General features: G+C 38.6%; 1 protein-coding gene across 3 annotated transcripts in view; it reads right to left on the minus strand.

Moving 5' to 3' along the window:
- Positions 1 to 24,491, minus strand: part of OSBPL9 (oxysterol binding protein like 9) — a 63,882-nt gene that overhangs the window by 18,945 nt on the left and 20,446 nt on the right. For 2 of the 3 annotated variants that reach the window (XM_037403718.1, XM_037403717.1), the window contains exons 4-8: positions 18,747 to 18,823; positions 8,128 to 8,223; positions 6,311 to 6,358; positions 1,052 to 1,081; positions 118 to 168 (exon numbers count right to left, since the gene is read on the minus strand). In XM_037403718.1, coding sequence (XP_037259615.1) covers positions 118 to 168; positions 1,052 to 1,081; positions 6,311 to 6,358; positions 8,128 to 8,223; positions 18,747 to 18,823 — 302 coding nt within the window. Of the gene's footprint in view, positions 1 to 117; positions 169 to 1,051; positions 1,082 to 6,310; positions 6,359 to 8,127; positions 8,224 to 16,465; positions 16,528 to 18,746; positions 18,824 to 24,491 lie in introns of those variants that run through there. The other variant, XM_037403719.1, reaches the window with a different exon arrangement.

A 24,491-nucleotide genomic window follows, 5' to 3' on the forward strand; every position in this document is an offset into this window, starting at 1 on the left:
CACACACACACGTGTATCTCTATTTCCTGGATCATATAGAAGGCACTTTTAGATTTCAATTTTTTTTCAGAGTAATGCTGTATTACTAAAATGCAAAGTAGTTTACATTGTACTTACTTTAGCAATCTGTAGCAACACAATGCAGTGTTTTATTGATTCTACCATGCTCTAGGAAAACAAAAATAAGGGGGGGGGGGGGGAGAAAACTTCTATTACTATATTACAATATTTTGTATTTACAAGTATTTTTATTAGTTACACAGAATATTAACTAAAATATTGGGCAAGAACTAAATGGACACTCACTTCTGTAGAACGCCTACTTTCCCTTCCCCCCGTTTTTTTTTTCTCCACAGAGACAAGAGCACAGCAGTAGAAAACTGAAGTTTCCAAAAGCCACATAAAACACACGTTGCAGGGTGAAATGGAGGTCAGCTTCAAACTTTCAGAGCACTGCAAGCAGATTAACTGCCAGCTGAAGAAAGGGTGAGAAAGCTGGGCTTGATTAATCTGGACAAGAAAAGGCTCAGGAGAGACCTTGTCAATGGGCATCAGTATCTGTCTGGGATGGCAGAGTGTAAAGATGACAGAGCCAGACTCTTCTCAGTGGTGCCCAGCTACAGGACAACAGGCAATGGACACATTGAAATACAGGAAATTCACCTTAAACACAAGAAAACAATTTACTCCAGGAACGATCAAACACCGGAACAAGTTGCCCAGAGAGGTTGTAGAGCCTCCATCCATGGAGTTAATACTCAAACCCCAACTATGTTTGGTCCTGGGCAACCTGCTCCAGCTGATGGTGCCCTGAGCACCACTACAGACCTTCAGAGGTTCCTTCCAACCTTAATTATCCTATGATTTTATGACTCGAAAGTGCTAGACAAAAATCCGAATACAGCACCAGAATCAGGCTGCCTCTGCCATCACACTGTTGAACCTAATATGGATTCCTCCTTTTCTGTAAAAAGCCCCAAGAACTTATCCAAGAAAATAAGGTGAATTTCAGAATCTATACATAATAGAGATGACAATTAAAGACACTTACACTGGTTGTTTCTTTGAGACTTTCAATTTTCTGTAAAAGAAAAATCAAAACAGTGTGGTTAGAGACAGAATTTCCAGCATCTAGTTTGACCTAAATACTGTACAAACACCACATTTTAATCTTAAAGTGGGGGAGGGAATAAAAGCGACCAACATGCTGGAGACTATTTCTGTATATAGACACAATTTTCATTTTGTAATTGACAAGATAGAAGTCAAGCTGACAGTTAAAGCTTAAAGATGACAAAATTAGGAATTTCTGAGCAGTGACATTATACATATTTACCCATCAAAGTCTACATCATGTCAGCTTTGCATAGGATCAACAAAACCAAAATACAGTATGAAGATTAAGTCTAAGTGCACGTTTTATATCCTTATATAGTATTCTGAACGGTGGCACATTTCAAGGATCAATATTACTTGATATAACCATAATTCAACTATAACAAACATATGCAGTTACACACAGTTTATTGGTGTGTTTTTTTTTAAATCCCCAAAAATAACAGTGCACACGTTCTTGCTCTTTTTAAGCCTCCAGTAACAGTGCATCTGGAAATCTGCCTACTTAATTTTATCTAGAAACACCGGTTCATGAAGATTTCCTGCGTAGAATTGCACTTCACGCATGCAAAAGGTGTCTACATGCCATTTTACACATAAGTATGACCTATCTAAGAAGCATAAGCATCCTGTTGACATCCTTGGGTCTGTCTGCAGAAAGCAAAATTACTACATTGGACTCAGCACTGAACCTCTACTAACTCAATTACAGTACCTCTTTTTTATTAATATGAGCGTCTCATGTCTTGAGTCACAATCTTTTTGATTCTTGAACAATCAAAGTGTGTAAAGGAACTTTTTCCCCACACAACATTGCAAGCCAAATTCTACACCGTAAGAGTAACACGCATCTATAAATCTACAGGAATTAATAGTCTCAGCTTGCAGACTAAAAAGAAAATAAATGCAGTGACAACTTCCCAGCCAATACCCGGGCAAAATTTTTTCAGTTATACCCTGTCCTATATACTATTCATAAAGATGCTACGCATTTTCTTAATTGTTAATTGGCAAGAGGTGGACAAACAGCACCCAGCCTCTGCCTTTTCCACTGGAAAGACTGGACCATGCTGATCTAGGAAACAGCATATCAGGGATGCTGTATCACAGTGTTATATGTACTTCTGCTGCTAGCAGAGAAATACAACAACAGCTAAAAGTTCCTTTGTTTTGCTTTTGTTTGTTTTTCATGTCTCTACTATACTTCCAGTCCAAACTTCATCAAGACATATTGAAAAGAGCATTTTAAATACGACAGCAGTGAAGTTTTGAGTCTTTTAGTACCAAAAGAAACTAGGCAATGTACCCAAACATACAGATCTTGCCAAATTGGCGATTATGCAGCTGAAATAAATAATTCAGTCTCAAGGCTTTATAGCCAACTGTAGGCAGCTGTCAGCAGTTTTGATTATTCCTTACCTGTTTTTTCCCCCAACATGTTATAGAGTATTTACACACCAACTAAACTGATACCTCATTCTCTTCACTGATACTGTCTTTGTCAAAAATCTGAAAGCAATGTCAGGCCATACAATGTAATTCAATCACACTGTTTTCCCTCTACCCATTTGTAATTTTCCAAACAATAGGCTTAAGACACTGTTACTCTTACACACAGGTACAGACAAAAGGCTAATTTGTCCAAGATGGCACACAGAAGATCTGAGATGGGAGAAACCTCAGGACACCCAGTTTCCACAAATCATACAATCATTATTTTTTCCTCTATGGAAATGCGTCCTCTGTGAGCTGGTCAACTTAAGTAGTAACAGTACACATTAACTCAGTTTTTTTCAGATTTGTGCTGCACGGCTACCTTGCAAGAATACAGCATGCTGAACTGGAATACCATCATCTTCATACGTACACAAAACTATGAGAATAACGCAGGCAAATCAGACTGACTCAATCCCTGACAAGACCCTTCTAAAAAGCACTGGCCCTGTTCTTTAGGGCTAATCACTGATATCAAAGTCCCTGGATTTTCATAAGCAATGTTATTCTAGAATGGTGACGTAAGCAGGTATAAAATACAGTTTGTGAACTCTCCCCCTGTAAGATCTTATACAAACATACTATGGACATGACACTGGGGAAAGAAAAACAAGTGGACAATCAGTAGCAACAAAACTGGCATGCTTACAAGAGTGGCCGGTTTGGAGAAGAAGTAAGGAAAATGCTTTTATCTCTCCAATTGTACAGGACTACACTGCTATGTATACACGCTGCTACAAACCTTGCAACTTTATTCTTATTATCTTTAGTTTTAACTTGCATTAAAGCAATATAGACAATTTAGAAAATACAAAATCATAAATAAAATCATAAGCAGGTAAAAAGAGGGATGTTGAAGATAAAAAGCATTACTAATAAAAATAGTATCAAGGAATATAAATCACTACTAAAAGTTATCACAGTTTTCTCTCCTCAACATCCCTACTCTTTGAAAACTGACGAAGATAAAATTTTAGTAAGACAGTTTCCCTAGTTTTAGGTAATGAATACACATATTTTCAAATGAAGAATCAATTTCCTGTAGACTTACATTTGCAGAATGCAGTCACGTGCTACATCTAATCTAATCAAACTGCAAGCTGCTACTGAAACTACTCCATCTACTGGCTGCTTGTTGCACCTCCTTGACATCTGATTTTTTACAAAGCCACTGGTGATCCAATAGTAAGCTAATTTTGTTTCATTGAACATGTTTTTTGTCTCATTCAACAATCATGTGACTACAGAGGAATCAGCTCATCCCACAGAGACAGGCAGCAGAAGCACATGGGAGTAGCTGACTTGTAGTCAGAATTGGTAAGGTGCGACCTGAATCTGTGTGCTCAGTCTTGGGTTTACTTCACAAAAAGCACTTGTGGTGAACCAAACAGCATAAGCAGGATACACTTCCCTCCAAAATCTTGTTAAGTAATGTCAGCTTTGTTCTAGCCTGCCATATATACACATCTCTGCTGTTCTGATGTTTTTGAATGCTTACAGTTTTATTCTCCCCGATATGTGGGGTCAAGTTTCACAAAACAAACAGAAAAGCTTGAGTTCTCACCAGTAACACTGGTAACACTTTACGAAAGCAAGGTCCCATCTTGACTTCACCTTGAAACAGCAGTACCCTCAGGTCACACACCTTCCTTTACTTCCTACGTAATTGGATATAAATACTGGACTCCATCAGTAGATTCAGCAAAACCAGCAGCACTGCTATAGCATTTGCAAGACAGTACAATGCCACAATACAATGTTCACTGTACTTCTGCCAGGAGTATTAATATGACACAGAGAATCAATGGTAATCATAGTGTTTCTCAGCCTTCAAAATAAATCATCTACATCTGCACTGTCTTCTTCCAAGTTCAACAGATTAGCAGTCTCAAAGAAGGTATCCAAGAGATCTTGAAGCATCTCGGCACACCTATACCCTACACCATTATCTCCAAAACCCAAGTATTCTGTAACTAAAAACCAGCTCGTCCAATGCTCTCTACACTTACACAAATAATAGCTCATGTTTTAAAAACCATAAACAGTTAAAGAAAACAGCACTCAGCTAGCTGGGAAACACACACCACAAAATTACCAAATCTTGTTTCCTCAGAGGGAAAAACCGTGGGTTGGATGGAAGTATGCTGCAGGTTACACTCAGCTCAGTCTGATAGCTGAACCATACCTTCATAAACAAATAGGAAAACTGCTAAATGCAGTGTCAAAAAAACCTCTTAGCTGCTTTAGTACAGGAAGAGACAGAATCAAAAAAGTGCTTTGCCAAGTCTTTTCATTTTTAAGAGAGAATAAATGGAATCTATAGTAATAGCAACCCTCATCAAGATTTAAAACCAGAGGAAGCTGACCTCTTCTAAACAAGCCTCCTGCTTTCTCTGTAAAGTCAATCTGCCTGTTCCATAGATACCTTGCAGAGATAAAGAAAAATCAGCACAACATGCGGAAAGTCTCCAGGGATTAGAAGCACTGTCACAGGAAAAAAGAAAGTACTGCCTGATCTGCAAAGTAGCATCTGGAGGGAGGTCAAAATTGAAGGAGAACTCTTCCCAGTAAGACATACCGATGGAGAAATACAAAATCATTAGATCTTGCTCTCTTGGTCAGCTGCCTACAGATTAAACATGCTTACACAGAGAACATTTGTACTCCAAAGTTACTTTAAAAGCCTGTACATGCAAAAGAACTCCAGAGAGACTTATCACTTGTGAAGTTCCTAAGATGCCACATAACATATCAAACACGGTGGATGACACATGAAAGGACACAACCATTGTTACAAAGTAAACTAACCACAGAAAGAATGAACTTTTCAAAACTGAAACTGAACACCAAGAGAAGGTCAGCTCATTTTTCACAAGTGTGATGGGGGAGGGAACTATGATGAAATACACCACTACTTTATGATACTGAAATTAGCGTATTTGCTGAAAACAAAAGCAACTCCTCAGCAATAAACCCCTTATAAGGAATTGATAAATCCCTCCTCCATACCACACAAATTAACGTACAAAACCAGCATGGTACTTAAGCCAAACCCACACCACCAAAGGGTCTGTGCTAGCCTGTCTTGAACAAAGCGATTGAACTCTGACATACAAACTTGAATTTGAAATGGAATAGGAGGGGATGCAAAAAAAAAAATACACAACACTTAAGTGAATTAGAGCCTCACTAAATAAGTAGCCCTCCCCACATAGCAAGTTACATTTTTGGCATCCTGACCGAAGGTGAATGAATTATGGTATTCTCAGACATCCAACATGTGGTATGCTAGTCACAGAACTACACAAGATGAAGACTGACTATGTGAAGTATGTGATTCTTAGTATTTTTTTTACCTTCAGAATAGCTTTGTGACTCCTACAAACATTAAACATTCATCTTTGTTAAAGATTTTTAAAAAGCACATTTAAGTTAAAAATGCTTTTGATAGTTGGGTAACAGAGGAGTAATAATTTCCTACATACTGAAACCTTTTTTAATGTTATTACACCCAGTATTACTAAAAATTCTTGTTTGCAACCTATTCACAACACAAATGATGTTACTATTCAAACTGCTTTAACTGGTTTTGACAACTTGATGAATTTGAACTGTAGATTCCTATAGACTACAGAAAATTGATGCACAAAATCCATCTGATTAGGCAAAATAAACAATATTTAAGACAAAATGTACTTGCTTTTCTCTGTTCATCATCTTTGCAGTTCTGGAGTTTTTCATCAAAGAGCTAAAAGAAAGAGATACTTGTGAAAATACTGCAAAGTGTTATTTTTTCATATAAAATCAGCCTGAAACACCAAAATTTTAAAGCCAAAAGCATTTAGTAAGTACTTCAGTTACACAATGCTGGTATTATGACCCAAAGCTGGTTTTGCCCAATATTTCTTTACAGCATTTGTGATATAACAAATTTGTAACTAATCTCCCCCACATTATCCCATCCTGCAAGAGATCCAATCTCAGATCCTGTCTAGCTCCACAGTTCAGCCTGGCATGATTTTACCATGGTCGGAACAAAACCCATGAGGTTAAGTAATAAAAGCGACACTCATCAGAACTTTAACCGCCTTTCTTTTATTTCAGCAAAGACCTCTGGGGCATATAGAGTGCTTACCTATATGCTTACCGGCCTCAACCTTTATCGACCCATCAAGGTACCTTGTTATTCAGGTACCTGATTCAAATCACACAAGATCTGTAAGCACATTTTTTGGGAAGATACACAGTGATTTCCCAGCATTAAGTTCTATTTATGTTCTTAAAAGTGGACTATGAGATGCAGCTAAGCAAACTGAAGCAAATTCTTACTGTCCCTCCTAAAATTCACTTTTCTTTCATTATTAATTAATTCCTATACCCTCTCCCCCCCCAAGCTGGCCTGAAATAACAGTTAGAAGGTGTAAAGATTTAAATACCTTCCTTTAGCGATGTGTGCTAGATTGGTCCAGAGCAGGAGACAAAGGTAACTCCTGATCAAGCCTTTGCAGCTCAGCTTTGAATTTTGTTTGCATCTCTTTTGCCTACCTCCATTTTTGTTGGTATGCTCTTCCCCCTCTCCACCCTCCCCTGCAACTGAATTTTTGCTGAATATCCCATCCCACATGCAGTACTTGCCCATTGTATCAGGGGGGAAAAAAAAAAATCCAAACCAGCAGAACTGAAGCCATCTTAACAGCAATTTTAACATGCTGAGTCATGGGAAAAAAGTGTCCTAACCAGCAGCAAAAACTGTTTTTCTCAATAAGGTGAGTACTGAGAAATACAACCCTATCATTCCTCACCTTCCCACCTACTCTTAAAATACACATACAAAGTGTAAAAGAACCACGTTTGTACAAGATTTCTACAGAATGTTTTCATTCAAGGACAAAGTGCAGAGTGTCTATTGCTACTGCAACAGTCATGTAACTACAGTTGTGGATAGTTTCAATTACTTGACAAAATTTTCTCAAGATAAATTCTAAAATGCTATGAGCAATACAATGAAGTTTAATTTTAAAACATAATTAAATAAATAATCTGTCACTTCCATGAAACTATAAATACAAAAGAATGCTTTAGCCATTGTAAACCATTCTATGAAATCTGTTTTGAGTTACTCTAATTTTCTAATTCTATTTTAACAGTCCCACAATCCATTCTAAGAGAGAGCCATTTTCAGCTTATTTCAGCCCTGAGCTTGTAACTTCTAATTTTTAAACCTCTAGTAAAAAATCTCTTTATTTCAGAAGTAGTTAGAACTTACAAAACACCCAAAGCTAGGGAGAAAAAAAATTAAATTCAATCATCAGACTTCATATATAAAAAACGGTATGGTTTCTCCAGTTCACAGTCAGCTCAGCCAGATGAGTTCTCCCTGCATCCCACATTTACCAGAACGTGCCAAGCATCAAACATGACTCCCTCCCTCCACTGAGCTTTTGTTCAATCAGACCTTGAATTCCACACTGACAAGCAGACTCCCAACACGCTAAATACACCAGTTAGTTACCATACCTTCAGTTGGTCTATCAAGATCTGTAAGTAAGCATCAGCCTCAGTAAGTTTCTTGTCAAAATCATGAACGCTGGGAACAAATCCTGAATCCACACCCTATATATAAATAAATTAAAAAAAACCAAAACATATAATTAGCATTTAAGAGGAGGAAGAGAAAGGATAACAAAAATATGGTTTTGCCTGCCAACTGACTGATAAAATGTTGCCTTGCCTCTCATCCTGCCATATGCAAACACAAGCACACAGCTGAACACATTTGTCTTCTATTTACGGCTAAATCAGTAACAGTAAATTGCCACATATTTTCAGTGGGGGTATAATCATCACACAGCAGAGTATTTCATTACTTACGATTGAACAAATCCCCTTAAATTACACTAATTGAAGTTTCTTTGGGAAATATAAAACAGAATTAAAGTTTTTCCTCAAGACTATCCATAATTCCATATTCTAACATTTCAGTTAAAGACAACAAACCCACACCCAACCGCATGACTGCACTCTTCACGCTTCAGACAAAGACAGCTCAAATCACAACTTCTTAGCAAAGAACTGAACTAACGAGTGCTAAATCTCTTCTTAAATATAGGCCTACCTTTGAGCTAAAAAATTCAAAATTATTATTCCTGGTTGCCCTAGATCCTCTACAGTTTTAATGATATGTATTCTTCTCACTGTACTTCATTTCTTATGTTTCGTTGCACATATGACAACAAGGACAAAGTACCACTGCTGCAAGAATGATTACTTTTGCATTTTCTCTCTTGCAAATTTGTTTCTCTTAATAATGTAAGGCTCAAAGCACACTTGTGCATGTAACATAATCCCAACCTTTAAACTGATAAACCATGTATTTAAAGACCTGAACAAACGCCCACTGGGTTACCACATCTTTAACTACAGGAAAGAAAAGACAGGATTCTTGAAATTGATTACTTCTGACTTCACACACATATGCTATGTAAACACATTTAAGGTTTATTTACATAACACCTTGAAAGCAAAGGGAACTGCAAAACAAATACTGAGGCACTCCCTGCTTAGAAAAAATAAAAATTGCACAATGCAAGTTAAACATATAGGAAGAAAAAAAAAACCCATTAAGGATAAAGGAGCAAACATCAGTTATAACAGAAACATAATCCTGAGAACATCACAGAAGTGACAACACTTTTCTACTAGCCTAAATACTTTTAACTGTATTTACACTGATCTAAAGTATGGCATCTTCACTTCAAACTCTTAGGAAACTATCAGCTGTGCTGTTTTGGCTGCTAAGAATCTCAAGAGTCTGAATGTGTAAAAATTAGCTAGTGATTAAAAAACATTTTGTATGGGAGAAGACAGGCAATCCATATATTTGCAAGATTCCATATTAGCATAATGTTTTCTTTGACATTGTGTGCTCTGTAAATGCAGGGAAGTTTATTTTATTTTTGTATAATGTGCCATCATATTAAGAGCTTTACTGATGGCTCTTCAGAGGCATGAAGGTTTGTGTGCAGTAGAGGAATGACTTGCTCTTATGCCTGACAAGCTGTGTGCACAGTATCACGCATACCAAAAAACATACAGCCATCTACTGACTGTAGACGACACTATTCTTTATTCATTTGCCAAATCTTAAACTGTGCTACAGACTAACACCCAGATTTTGACAACTTCTATGTGAGTAAATCTATCCATACAGATTAGTTGGTAAACCAACATAAAAAAAAGGTACTTCACCCTGTATTAGCCAGTCCACACTGCACAAATTTAGAAACAGTGTTTTGAAACGAGGAGGGAGAAGGGAAGCAAGCAACCATTCTGACTATGCCAAGAAGTTACCAAAAGAACAAAGAACACCCAGCGTAACAAGTTACCAAAAAGAAACTAATAGGCAGAAAGTGGAATCCTCTCAACCAAGAAACTTTTGACAGTCCCTCAAACTACTCAAGTTCAAATTACACCGAAACCGTATGAAATTAGTATTATATTTCCTTGTTGAAAACAGAATTCTCTGTACAGCTAGCAGCCAACACATTTGTTTCAGCAAATGGTCTAGCGTGCTCAGTTAAAAAATTCTGGAGGTCAGGTTTCATATACCAAAACTGCATGAACTATACATAAAATTTCTGCTGAAGATACCACACACAGAAATATAGTTTATGGTGCAAGTTATCTGTATGCTGCATCAAAATGCTGATTTTTATTTCAGTCATCAGTCTATGACTACTAATATGTAAGACTGGTATTTTTAGTGATGAGCTAAAGATAAAATGCCATTTTTAAATTTCAGCCTCTTAGCACTAAAGGAAAAGCTGATTAAAACATGTAGTGTTACAACTGAGCAGACAGGCATAACAAACACAGAGTGAGAATTGTGGCCTAAGAAGTTTTATTAGAAAGTTAAAACTTCAATCCATGTAAAGAGAAAACCGTAAGACTAAGTATAGCGTCAAGCTGACATAGCACAGAGTTGAAACATGAAAATAATTTTGGAAAGCACAGGTACTTAAGGCTGTAGCACTTCACCAGATTGCTCCTGGTTTGTATAAAGACAGTTTAATAACCTACTGAGCAAATTTACTAGCCTGTGTTATATGAGATTACGTTAAGGACTGTAAATGCTCACATAAGTTTCAGATTGAAACTCAAAAGATAATGGAAAGTTAAAAATACCAAGACTAGAATTAGCACAGAAAAAGCCACTGTATAAACAGCAACAAAATCAAACAATATTTCAAACCCAGCAGTAATTTAGAAAGACCAGATATAAGAAGGGCAGATTTGTGTAACAAATCCTTATTAATTAATTATCTGGTCACTCAAACACACAGTAGGAGAAAAAAGGGGACCCCACCTCTTTCTTCCCTCCCCTGCCACTTAGCAGAAGCTTCAAAAGAAACAGGTGAGCAGAGTCAATAGAATGGCATTTAACAGTTTGTTAAACATTTAAGTTAGTAAACTGCACATCTCAACTAGCAAGCAGGTTTCCACGAGAAACTTGTATGATATGCTGCTCACGCCTTCATAAACTGACAGGTTGCCTGTAGATACCTCCATCCTTGGATGGCAGAGTTCAAAACTCAACTAGATTTCACTCTAGACAACCTGATCTAACGTAGAAGTTGGTCTCACAGTGAGAAGGGGTTGGGACCAGGTGACTTCCAGAGGTCTTCTCCAGCTGAAATTATGCTGTGAATCTGAAAATATGTATCTTCAAATTACAAAAAAGACTAGGAATCCAGACTATTTTAGATCTTCAGTAATACACTATTTCTTACTGTCAGCACCAATCCAGAGTAACATAACCTGTTTTTCCACTGAATAAATAGATCTATCAGTAAGTAAACTATTTCCCTCAAGTAACGACTACTCCGTGTTCATGCAGGTTTTAAGGAACTAGCAGTTATACTACCAGATGAAATAGCTGCAGAAGCAAGTAATTTATATAACTTCTAGTCTGTCCACCACTTCCCAAAACAATACATTTGTTATCTGACTCCTCCACACAAAGAAACCTCTATCAACAACAACTCTAGAGAAAGAGAAAAGGGCAACATAGCATTCTTTCCCTCATCTCTTGTCACCACCCACAACTACTGGGATGTCCCCTTCAGAATCTACCAAAGGTTTAAAGGCTAGACTCTACAGGGCACATGCCAATCCTAGTATTTGTAGGTAGAAAGGAGAAAACAGGGTCCACTGACCTACCCAATTAGCAGTCTCCCAGTGTGATCTGCATGATATCCAGTAACTTGGAGCAAGCAGACAGGATGGTTATCCTGGGAAACTGTTTATATGCTGGTCTGGGGTTGAGTAAAGAACTCTTTTGCTAGGAATCCTGCAAAATTATTCTTTTCAGATACAACCCTTTTTTTGGAAGGGGTGAACAGGAGGGCAACAACAACATATAAACCAGTTTAAAAAATGTATTAGGAGCCTTATCTCCATTACAGAACTGCTAGCACTAAGGGAGTTTATGTGTTGTTTCCTTGTCCTCCAAATGAGAAGTCATGCACATCACTAATGCATTTATATGCAAAACTTGTCCACACTAAGAAGTAATTTCAGCCTAATTTAAACCAGTTCTTTCAAACTAGGATGGGACAAAAAGACTGCATCATCCTTAGAAGAGTCATACCAGAAAAATAAAATTCAAACTTATTTCTCAAAAAAAAGCATTACAATAATGACCTCTGTGGAAAAAGAACAGTAACAAAGGCACGGAAACAAAGAAATAGACAGAGGCAACAGCAAAGACTTGATGAGCTGTCCTTGTAGATTAGCTTTACTGGTGAAGGAAAAGAGAAAGCTGCATAGACCAGACTTTCTTACCTTTTTGAAGATACTTATGCTATATTCTTCATCTCATTAGGATTCCAAATCCAACAACAAAAAAAACCCACCTTGTGGTAATTAAAGCAGTGAATAAGAATGCTTTCCCTCCATACGCAAACCTCAACAGAAACATATCCCCTGCCTACAGCATATTTGATTTTGTAGAGTGGGACAATGCCTATAAGAACCACCACACAGAAAACTGAAGAAAAATGCCAAATCAACTAGTAAGACACTAAACAATGACACTTTCTTATCTTTTTATTTGTGGCAAAGCTGTATATTTTTTTTTGTCTGCTAGACTTTTAAGCAATATTTAAAGCTTAGAATGTAAATGTCTCAAAATGAGTTTAAAAACAGATGTATGAGTTCTGGAAGGCATATGAGCCTTCCAGACAGTCAGAATATTGCAGTTCCTTAAAAAATATAATTAAAAAAATGATTTAAAAAAAAAAGTAATTTTGCTTTGCACAGCACAAAATACTTAGCAAAGACCATGTAGCTATAGAACTAGGAAAATAGGAGGAGTTAAAAAATACCTAAGTATTTACATACTGATGTAAAATCCTGTCAAAACATATGTTAGAATTCTGAAACCTCACAAACACTAAGTATATCCTGGAGTCCCATCCCTTTACCTATGTAATTTTTTTATGTCAACGTGCTTGTTCATTATCATAATTTGCTAGCAAACTCTGAAAAAGGACAGCACACCTGTTAACTCCATGCCCTTCCACCAGCACTTGAAACACATCCATATTGATATAGTCTTAATCAAAAAGAATGTGTTCTTAGTTTTATGCAGCATTGGAAAGCCAGCGAGTAACAATATAATATAATCAAGAGAAACATACAAGAATAAGAGATAGAATGAAACTTTGCTTGCACCTTTAGAAATGTTATCAAAAATGCTGGTTAACATGACACCAAACGAACCACTACTAGCAACACGGTTCCACACTTTACACCAGCATAAGTGAAAAAGAAACAAATCAGTTCCCCTGTTTATTGTCACCCTTACTCTGCTCTTTCGAGTCAGCATAAACATTTACCTTGCCATAAAATCAGCTCAATGTGGAAACTAATCCAGGTTAAAACTAAACTCGGAAAGGGAGGGCAGCAGGAAAAGTAGTTTTTAATCTGGGCCAGTTCCGAATCTGGTTCCAAGTTCAGCTATTCTTGCTGCACTGCCTATTCCCTTTTCCTAGGAGAAGCAAGACAGGACTGCTTCAGGCAGCAGTATCAACTCTATTGGTGAAGCCACGGTATAACTCTTCAATATTTAAGCCACCATTGTCACTCTTCACAGCAACCATCCCAGATACGCTTCTTAAAATGCAGTTTTCTTATCCTTCTATTACCCAATTATGAAGCAAACATCTTGTTTAAATTACGGAGGTTTCAAGCTACAGAGCCATTCATATTTTATTTTAATTCCTTTCACTTTTATGTGGTAAGAAACAGCCCACCTTTGCATTGACAGCAATTTCAGTTCCTTTGTCTCCACACTGGGTCCACTTAGAGGCTGAAATAGCTTGGGGCATCACCTTAAGGTTTTTCCTAAGTTTGGGCAGAAAAACCTCTGTAGCCTGCAAGTATTTAAAGACTCTCATGTGGATTATCACTGTCCTATCTACTCAAGAAGCATAAAAGACATCTGATTTGTAGAATACGCAAGTTTCAGCTTGGTATTTTTATTTTTTAAATCAAGTTGATAGTTGTCTTTTATGCAATCCTCAGCAGCCTCTCTAGTTGCCACTCTAAGACACTTACCAAGGTGCTCTAGCAGCACTAGAGCAACAGGAAGGGAAAGTACATTTCAAGACACCGGATTTAAGGAAAGAATGAGTGTGAAAGCTTTAGCTAACAGGAGGGGGGGGGGGCCAAAAAAAAACCAAAAAGCAAAGCCCATCCCTCCGGCTCAGGGTGAGCATGACTCCTACAGATGGGATCCTAAACACTACCAGAATACAGGCACACATTCAGCCATTTCAAATTTTAGAATTCAGTCAGTGTTTTACTGAACTCCTGTAAGGCATGAGAAGAGTATAGTTACTGGTGGTTTTACAGTAGATTCATATTTTAACAGTGATCATGCACTTATTCAGATCAAAGAAGAAAGTTACGGTGGTTCTAAAAGACATTAATTATCTTCAAGGGGTTTTCACATTTCAGAGCCAAAAAGTAGATGTAGCACTAAGATGCCACCTAAGACAGAGGAGGAAAGCAGGACATTTACACTAAACAAGAATACCAGGAGCACTTCCTGTCTGAATGGGATTGCTGGTTGACGTAAGATCCTGCTGAGGAACAAAAGAAAATTTGAGATTACTTACCACCCTCCTATCTCTGCCCAGACAAACAAGAAATCTAAGTCACCATATACCTTCACCCCATACACACCCTTCCCTTTATCTCTTGCAGGCATGAGACAACTGACATGAGGCCACTGCAAAGCCACTGACTTGGTAATGCCACAACAATACATCTTGGGAGGGGCAAGTGGGAAAACACTGGTGGATTCAGAAAGGTACTTCCAATAAAACCCTCTGAAAATCCACCCCTTAAAGTTTAAAAATCTTGAAAGAGAAGCTGTTTCCGGTTTGTATCCTCTGGAGAAGGCAGGTACCATCAGTGTGGCTGTCTGAGAAGCTTAAATAGGTGAAGATTGGAGAAATGTATTTCTGTGGCTCCCACTTGAACTATGAAGATGTTCAGAATTAAAAAAACACTAACAAAAAAAATACTATCGCACCATCTACTGTTCAAGTTTCCAACAAAGCTACACTAGAACTATGTGTATTTTTAGTAATAACTTTAACATAGAACATATAAAACCACAGCAAGTAGAACAAAAGACTTCAGTTTCAAAATTTCAACATTCAGAAAAATTAAATTGCAAGTGTATCTGAAACATTTCCTCCCTATTGTTTTTTCACTTGGATACAACATTACTAACTGTCAGCCCTCTGGACAGCTACTGTCCCTTTACTCATTCTGTATATTTATGACTCAGTTGTTCCTCAGTTCCTTGCCTGTAGCTCATTCTTGCAAGTTTAGGTTTGTTGCAGGGCAGGGGAAAGCGTGTTTAACTCTTTTTAAGTGTTTCAACAACACTTCCATTTTAAGGACTGAAGGACAACACAGTAAAACATTTAGGCAAAATCAAAATTAGCAAGCCTAATCAGACTACAGAACACCCAGACATCACTTCACCTCTCCACCACCTGGCATTAATCCCTTATCCCTTCTGATTTGGTTCACACAGCACACAGACCACCCAGGCTTCAGTACACCTTCCCGTGTCTAACGGACACCTGTGCTTGACACTGGGGAGAAAACTTAATCAAAGCCCGTCTTTCCAAACGGGAACACTCCGGCACCTGAATGGGCAGATTGAAAGCAGCATAAAAACCTGAAAAAAAAGACTCTGAAAAGACATTTTGGACAAAAACAGATGCATGTTTATGTGCCAGATAACCATGTTTCTGTCTACGACATGAACTAAGGACCTAAGAAAATACCGTTACAGAAAATAATCTGCTACAGCCCACAAACACCCATCCACGCCCGCTGAGCCAATAATCCTCCCGAAGAACTCATTTGACTTTATTGCCCAAATAAAAAGGAAAGCCGAAGGACTTCATGTGCGCGAAGTGGCGTTTTGTTTTAAATACTAATGGGCGCCCAGGCGTGTCTGTACACAAGAGGCTGAAAGCGGCTCCCGTAACGGGCTGAACGCGTCCCCCGGGGCGCCCCGAACCCCGGCGGCCCTCCCGCGCCCCAGGCCCCGCTCCCGGGGGCTGCCCAACGCCCCCCCCCCCCCCCCGCCGGCGGCCGCCCGGGCGGGGCAGGGGCCAGACCCCCCGGCCGCCGCGGGGAGGGGGCAGCGCGCTGCTTCCAGTCAAGGAGGCGCCGCGGGGAGGGGATCTGCCCGCCGGGGTGGGGCGAGGCGGCACCCGGCAGCCCCAACACTGCCCCCCGCCCCGCTTCCCTCCCCCGTACTCACACCGGCCATCCCTCCGCGCCGTGTGGTGAGGCGTGAGGAGCGGCGGGGCGGGGCGGAGAGGGGCGGGGAAGGAAGGCCGGGCCCCGCCGCCCGCATCACGAATAAGGCGGCCGCCGATTGGTGGGCGAGCGGGGCGCGCCCCTCCCGCCGGGAAATGGCGGCCCCGATGGGAGGGGAGGCTGGCGGCCTCAGAGCCGCGCGTCCTGTCACGGCAACAAAAAGCCGCTGTGCGGAGCCCCGCGGCGGCTCCGGGGTCACTCCCTCACAGGCACGGCTGGCCTCAGCAGCAGGAGGCTTAGCCCCGCGGGCGCGCTCCCGCCCGGAGCCCCCCAGGCCGCAGCGAGCGCGTCCCGCCGGCGAGGGACGAGAGCCCGCAGAGCAGTCGCTGAGACCCTTCTTAACTTGTCAAAGAAACGTATTTTGCAAGGAGGTGCGGCCCTCTTTCCTTCTGAAACGGCTGTCTGCTCAGCAGCTCACGTCAAGGAAGACGGTGAGCCTTGGCAGTTCATTAAGTAGGGTGTAAGTGAAGGGTATTCCAGCTGGTCTAAAAATAAGGGCCTCTGAAACAGAAAGGGTAGTGACAGGCACAGGGAGGGTTCCTCAAAATGAACGGTGAACAGTGGCCCACAAGGTATTACGCTCAGTGGTGCGCTTATCTAAGAGGGATGAGGATATGTTCTTAGCAATCAGTTCTAGATCCTTAATTGTTCCTTCAAATGTTACTAGATAAATCATTAACTTGGGCTTTTTTTTTACCTAAATATGTCTGCCTTACTTGATAAACTCTTGGAACATTTACCTGTTACATAACAGGCAGCAGTTCTGTTATTACCTACAATCCTGAAAATCTACATCTACCAATAAAACTACAATCACAATTTGTAGAGAGCGTGGAGATGTTTATTTTAATAAAACCACGGTATATTCTGGTGTTTCGTTTCTGTATGCTGTATCTCCATGCCATAAAAAGTCTCCCGGGTGGAGAAAACAACTTTTATTTCGTTTCATTTCAAACCCTAAATAGGACAGCTCACTTTCACCTATTCACTTTCTCCAAGCTGAGGATGGCGAACGAGGCAAGCCTTGGGAGGGAGCTCAGCCCTTCTACATCCATATGGTGCTCTCTAGATAATCTCTGTCTCCTCACATCCAGTGCAGGGCAGAGTTTTTCAGTCTGTGTTCAGCTACTGTGTCCAGATGGAGAGATTACTTCTAAAATATCCGTGACGCGTTTCTAGGGATACAAAGCTGATTGTCAAACTTGAATTTTTATCCAGGGATCTGCTATTCACTGGAAAATTTGTAGTGGTCTTTTATAAGTAAAAAAAGGTTGAAAACCGCTGTTTAGCAGGAAATTAAGGTAAATTGACTGAGATTTCACAAGTACCTGAAGTTGGATGGGATAAATTCAGGCTTGTTCTAATTCTTTAGATTGGGCAAATGTCATCTCTATCAGTCTTGATAAGCTTCTCTTTCTGTGGTATCAGGGATTTTAATTTATCTTCACACAGTCTCAACTGTGAAAAGACCTAATTCTCTTGCTGTATTCCAAAAGCATACCAAATCTTTATTCAACACAAATAGTGAAAACCTGTTACAAGGTTTCTACACTGTTATCAGATACTTTCGTGGTGCAAACCAAATATGAGAAAATCCCTTTCATTAAGGGTTTCTTGCCAGAGCAAAGATAAAGGCTTAGCAAGTCTTATAGACATGTCCAAATCTAGAATATCACCAGAAACTGATCTCAGATAACTAGTGCTAAGAACCATCCTCAGACCAATTATTGGTTTTTAGAACCGAAAAGCTACCGAAACCCAGCTTACACAGTGGATTCAAACATTAGCTATGTACCATTTTTGTCATCGAGAAAGAGGTTCAATGCTGCTGTCTCATTTCAATTTCAAAATTAGGTGGTGTACAAGCACACAACAGGCTTGACCCAAAAAGGACTAACTCCTAGTTTAAAAAAACACAACCAAACAAAACCCAAACCACTAAATGTACAACAATAAGTCAGGAACCACCAATTAAAAATATGAGTTAATAAAGGGAAGTCTTATACTGACTTTTCCTGATAGTAAGACAAGAAAATATTAACAGAAAGACTTGAACCTAACCTCAGGTACCTGTACCAATGTCTTACTGTATCTGACTGTATGGGCTGCAGAATGACCAGGTGTTATACAGGATTTGTTTGATATTAGCAGTCATGCCATTGTATTTCATTGCTTCAAAAAAAAGAAAGTAAAAACAAGTTAAAAGTGAAAGTAAAACTTGCCTGAAGCTGGAGTGTATGGCGGAGAATGGTGTCCTCTAAAGCATGAATCCACTTCTCCCTCTCATCAGCATCTCGAGCTGAAAAAGTATTCAAAAGATATTATTAAATTATATGCAGTCTTACGTACTAAAAAGTCATAAGCCAACACATCTGATGTCCTTACTAAATATGGAAGTTAAACCATATTTTTTTTTGTTAAGTCACCAAGAACATAATTCCACAATTGTCTTAATATCCTGTTTATTCTTCTGTGGTTACAGGTCTGTTACATTATTATGTTAATTTACTCAGTGGTACTGGAGAGATGTTTTGAATAATTATGCGTGCAAAAAGCTGTTAAGCTTTGGTAGAAACTTTGTTCTACTAATGACTCTGAATTATATATCAAAAAGAAAATAATTGTAAGTGTAAGAATATGACAAATACAAGAACAGTTCTGCATTATTGCTATTTGTAACTCTCTCTTGTTCATCTTTAGGGGCATACATGCAAAGAGAGTTTGCACAGACATTCCTCATTTAATTTATTAAGTAATTTTTAAATTTTCTTAGTTACAACAAGCTGTTCAACCTGTAATAAATTATCCAGTAATTCTACTTCAGTGTGGACATAGTAACTTTGAATAAGTTAGTCTTTCTGGTATGGATTCCTAAGACAGGACAAAGACCTCTTACAGATCACCAGTGTGAATAATGAAGCGCAACAAATAATGAAGTATATAATAAACATTTTTTAAACTCTCAAACTGATTAGAACATGAATCATATGTAAACAACAGCACACAATAATATTGTCATACTTCTGCAACAGACCACCATACAGTTTTAATTAAGAATCCAAGTCAGGATGTAATGACCAAAGAAGATGATTATGCTTCTCAGTTGCAGATGGTGATAGTTAAGAAAGCAATCTATTAAGTCATGATTAAAGGAGGCAGTGGATGGTTTTCAGGACTCAGGGGACAACGAAGAGAAAAGGAGCTGGAGAAGGAAGATTAAGAACAGATCAAAACAGGTAGGGACTATCATCACACACACCCCCTTCCCCCCACCGATACTGCTTTTCTTCGCTAGTTTGAAAAGAGTTCTTTGCTGAGATTTAAAGAGTGTTTAAAAAGCAAACAGCTGACCGAGCCAGTGGACTCTTGGTGAAGAAAGAAGAGAAAAATCCAGAGGGCATTAAATAAACTGTAAACAAACTGGCCCATATACAGGTTTAGAATAGTTATTGACAATTGTTTCTAGTTCCTCATTCAAGTGGAAGGTATTTAAAAGCAACAGGAAGCCTGCTAAAACCAAGGAAAGCTTAAGTGAGCTAGCACCTATTATGAATCGGAGAACTAAGATTCTTATCTGACTTATTTGTTATGGAGTTCAGAGGAAATATCTGTAAGTTATTATACTGAAATGTTCCCTTCAGCCTCAAAATGCTTTGTTTTCAATGTTCCCTTTCTCGCCCTTATGTTTCCATTGTTTTTAATCTTTGGTATTCTGCAGCACAAACCCATCTGTACTCAAAACCACCACAGGTTTTCCAAAGATGTTAAATAAACCCTCCTTCAGGAAATTATTTATGATTTGTTCACACATCCATTCCCATCAAGGCTATTTCATTGGCCAGAGGAAAGGATTAGAGAAGGAGAATCAGAAATCTCCCTGCCTTTAGGAGGAAGAAGCTGTAGGTTTTTCTAGACTCCCCAAAGAAAACTCCATCAATATCAACATAAATATACTGCATTGTTTACTTCAGTATATATACGCTATTTATGTCAAATTAGCAAAACCATCAGAAAAGAATTGGCAATTTTTGTGTTTGTGAGAAATATGCAGAATGTCTTTTAAACACAGAAACTTGCTCTGAGTCTAACTGATGAGGTGGCCTCACAAAGTAGTGGGGCAAAACTTCCATTACATGCAAAGTAAAAGTAAAAGCCCAGTTTGAAATGTAGCTAGTTTTTTTTTTTTAAAAAAATACATATTTTCCCAGATATTACAAGTCAATCCCTATTCATTATTCTTTTAAAATAGTAAAGTGTGATCAATCGCCCCAGGGATTCTGGTAATGTTACCATTAATCTGCACAAACTAAAACTAGACATAAGGGAAAGTGACTACCCAAAGTGCTCTCATATGCACAAAGGAAGTCTGTAAGAAGAAGTTAAAGTAATTAAACGTTACTTGGAACAGCAGGTAAGTAACTTTCCTGCAGGAACTGCAGCAAATACTAAAAAGCTGTGTTTTGCCATCTGTAATACTCTCCAAAACTCATTAGAAAGAATTTCTAACTTAGAGGGGTTCTTCCTACTAGTTCTCTGTATTTTAATGGAAAAGCTGAAGCAGGTGCTGAGGACAAGTTTATAATGCCGTGAAACCAGACACGATGAAGGTACAGAAACCAAATGAACTCTGCCCAGATGACTACATTAAGCTAAATACATTTTGCAATATGCAAAATATAGTTTTTCTTTTCACGTTATGTACACATATGCACACGAACACCCAGTTCTTTTTTCACAGCATAGCTTACACTTTAGCACTAATTTCAATTACTGAATTAGTCAATTAGAATTGGATATCTTTTCCTCTGATCATAGTTTTAATGCTTATTAACTTCTTTGGTTCTGCTTATCAAGAACAGGCCCCTTTGCCTAGTCCCGACAGACATATTAATCAAGCTTACGCTTCTTACACCAGTCACCCCTGAACAGTAATCATATAAAGTTACTTGTGTCACTAATCTATCAGTACTTCAAATGTATCAATGCGTCAACTTTTCAAAGGTCTGTTCAAAGTGCGGGTGGTTAACGTATTTCAACATATGTAAGGTTTCTCGAGTTTGTTGTCTGAGTTTTGGTGGGTTTTTTTAATCGACCATCTCCCAGCCCCAAAGAACATCTTACAGGGGAACTGGGGTACAAGTCGCTGAGGAGCTACTAAGTAATTCACGGGCTACAAAAATCCCATGGTTCAAGTTTTTTGCCCACAATTATTTAAACTAAAAAAGGAACAATTAAGCTGTAGACCAGCGAATTAATCCTTGTACTGCGACAGACTTCCTATGACCTTCCATGCTGCCAGCAACGAGAGGTCACTGTATTAGTTAAATGCTAATCTCAATATACAGCAGCCCATTAATAAAGGTTATCGCATCAAGACTTGTATATGAACCACTAAAGGAACAGAGAAGGCTTACAGCAGCAGGGAAGACCCAGAAACCACCCACTCAGTACAGTTCAAAAACTGAACTGACTTTCCCGTGCTCATAAATAAACTAAACTTTTGAAGCTTCTATTCCTCTAATAGCCCTTTCATCCCTCTTTCTACCACAGCTGAGCAGGAGGAATAGAAGCTGTATTTTTTCCTCATATACTAGACATTGCAAACTTACGGCATGCAATGATCAATCCTTAGGTAGAACGTATGAATCTCATCAATCCTGCTACTAAGACAAAGTTCTTGGCCATGACAGATCCAGGAACGCTGCCATGAGAGGACTGCTTACTGCACGGAAACACACTGCATTGTAACCTTTTAAGCACTCTGTTCAGGACACTGGTTTAACTTTCAGACCATCTATCATCAACAGCAGATCCTCCTGGCTCTCCTCCATACTCTCTTTTAAGAAGACCATGGAGAAAACAGTCGGATGCAGTTTTTAGTAAAGCAAGCTGTGAGAAAAGTTATATTAAATCTAATCAAAATGGCTGCTGTGAGATTAGGTGCAAGGAAAAGCTCCCTAATGGTAAAAGCAATTTAGAACTGAACAGCTGCCAAAAGATCACTGATGAAAAAAAAAAAAATCAATGGGAACATTCAAAAAAGAGATTAGCCAACACACTCAGAAAAAATTTATGGGAAAAATCTACGCACAATGGTCAGAGATCATTATCCACTCATATGTATGGAAAGCTAGATATCCAGGCCTTTTTTTATCTAAAGAGGGCAACTCTGGCCAAAGAAAAAGCTCTAATATCTTTTCAGCTAAAAAGCTTGTGATGCACACTACATAATATCCACTCTGTATCAGCAAATGCTGGAGGCTTTCTTCAGCAGATAGGAGACAAGAATGTTTTGCTCGTTAGTCCTGTGTCTCAAGTACCCTGAAATCACTCCAACTTTTTTCATGATTTGATCAGGCTCCATTTTAAAGTTAATCCCTTCCCCAGTTCCTATGGGAAAGCTACTCCAGAATTTCTTTCTGCCAACATATTTGCGATATGGCAATTATTACCTAGTCCAAGGAATTTCACTAGTATCTGTGCTTATATGAAAATGGAGGAATGATACCTGGTCCCTCCTGACACAAAACTAGAAAGAGGAAGAGCAGGGGGCAAGAGACAACATCAAGTTACTGTTTCCTAGGCTGACTCCAGAATCAGTATTCCAACAAACAAATAAGAAATACCGAGACATCTACATGGCACTTAAAAAACATAAAGGTGTTACTTCAGCTGTTCATAAGTGATTCAATTTTTTTATACTAATTAGAAAAAGAAATTAAATAGAGAAGCCCACTACACTACACAAATATTCACTGTGGATCTTAGTCTGAGGGGTTAATGCAACAGCTACCTTGTCAGCTGAAATTCAAGATGGACCAGAGCATCAGCTATCCACGAAAATATCAATGCTGTCTGCAGCTGAAAGAACATTAACAGTCTCTGCACTTTCCTCTATTTCAAGTGCCAGAATCATTAACTCAGTTTTTACTGCAATTTAACAGTGAATATTTTTGCACACAGACCCAACTACATACCCATAGAGTTATATGCCCAATGCTTTAAGCAAGAGGTGAATCATTAATGGCTGAAACACCGCAAATTTACTGTGATTATGTCAGTTAAGCTATTTTTACATTTTTCTAGTAGAATTAGTTTTTATGAACTAGATTACAATTTGTTCCTATATGCTTAACCTTTCACTCCTTTGTGTCTACAGTGCATCCTTCAAAAGGTACCTGTATAATTTATTATGACATCTCAGGCATGTCTGAGATAACCACGGGGTACTTAACACAATCACAGTCCTATTTATGACTAGGTCAGAGAAGCACACTTGAGAAATATGTAATTGCGTTACAGTGAGATTTAATATGATAATAGTATTTTTGAAGTCGTGCATTTTTTGTGATCTGTCTGGTTGGGCTTATTTGCCAGATATTTTAACATCCATTATATACTAGAAAAATGTATGAAGTCTTTCCTAGAGGAGGTACAAAGAAAGAAAAGCAATTATTTTACCAAGGACAAAATTATGGAATGAAAAAAGTACTGAAGACAAGAATCATTGCTTCTACTGAGGAATTTCTGTAATTCAGAAGAATGATGTTTTACAACTCCTAAAATAGTCCCTTATCTCTGAATTTCCCAAACTGCCAAGTCAGATACGGCAGAGATTTGTAAAAGTTCTATTCCATGAGGATAAGAAGGCAAATGAAATGCAACTACATTAAATGCTCCCAGCCTCTAATAATTTCTCAAATAGAGAATAAATTTTGTAATTTAGAGTTTCTATAGTATTTGCTTTGTTGTGAAGAGATTATATGTGTTTATATAATGTACACCAAATGCTAGAGTACAACATAAAACAGATTACTTTTTCTAGCCTAAGCTTGATGGCATCTAAAGATTAGATATAAACAAGTTTAACAACTCTGCTCCACAGTACAGCATTTACCACCAGCATTTCTAGGTCATGCACAGCAGTACTTGGAAGACAGAATATAAAAAACATATCACTTCAGAAT

The sequence above is a fragment of the Falco rusticolus genome, chromosome 11 (assembly GCF_015220075.1).
Source record: "Falco rusticolus isolate bFalRus1 chromosome 11, bFalRus1.pri, whole genome shotgun sequence".
Lineage (NCBI taxonomy): Eukaryota > Metazoa > Chordata > Aves > Falconiformes > Falconidae > Falco > Falco rusticolus.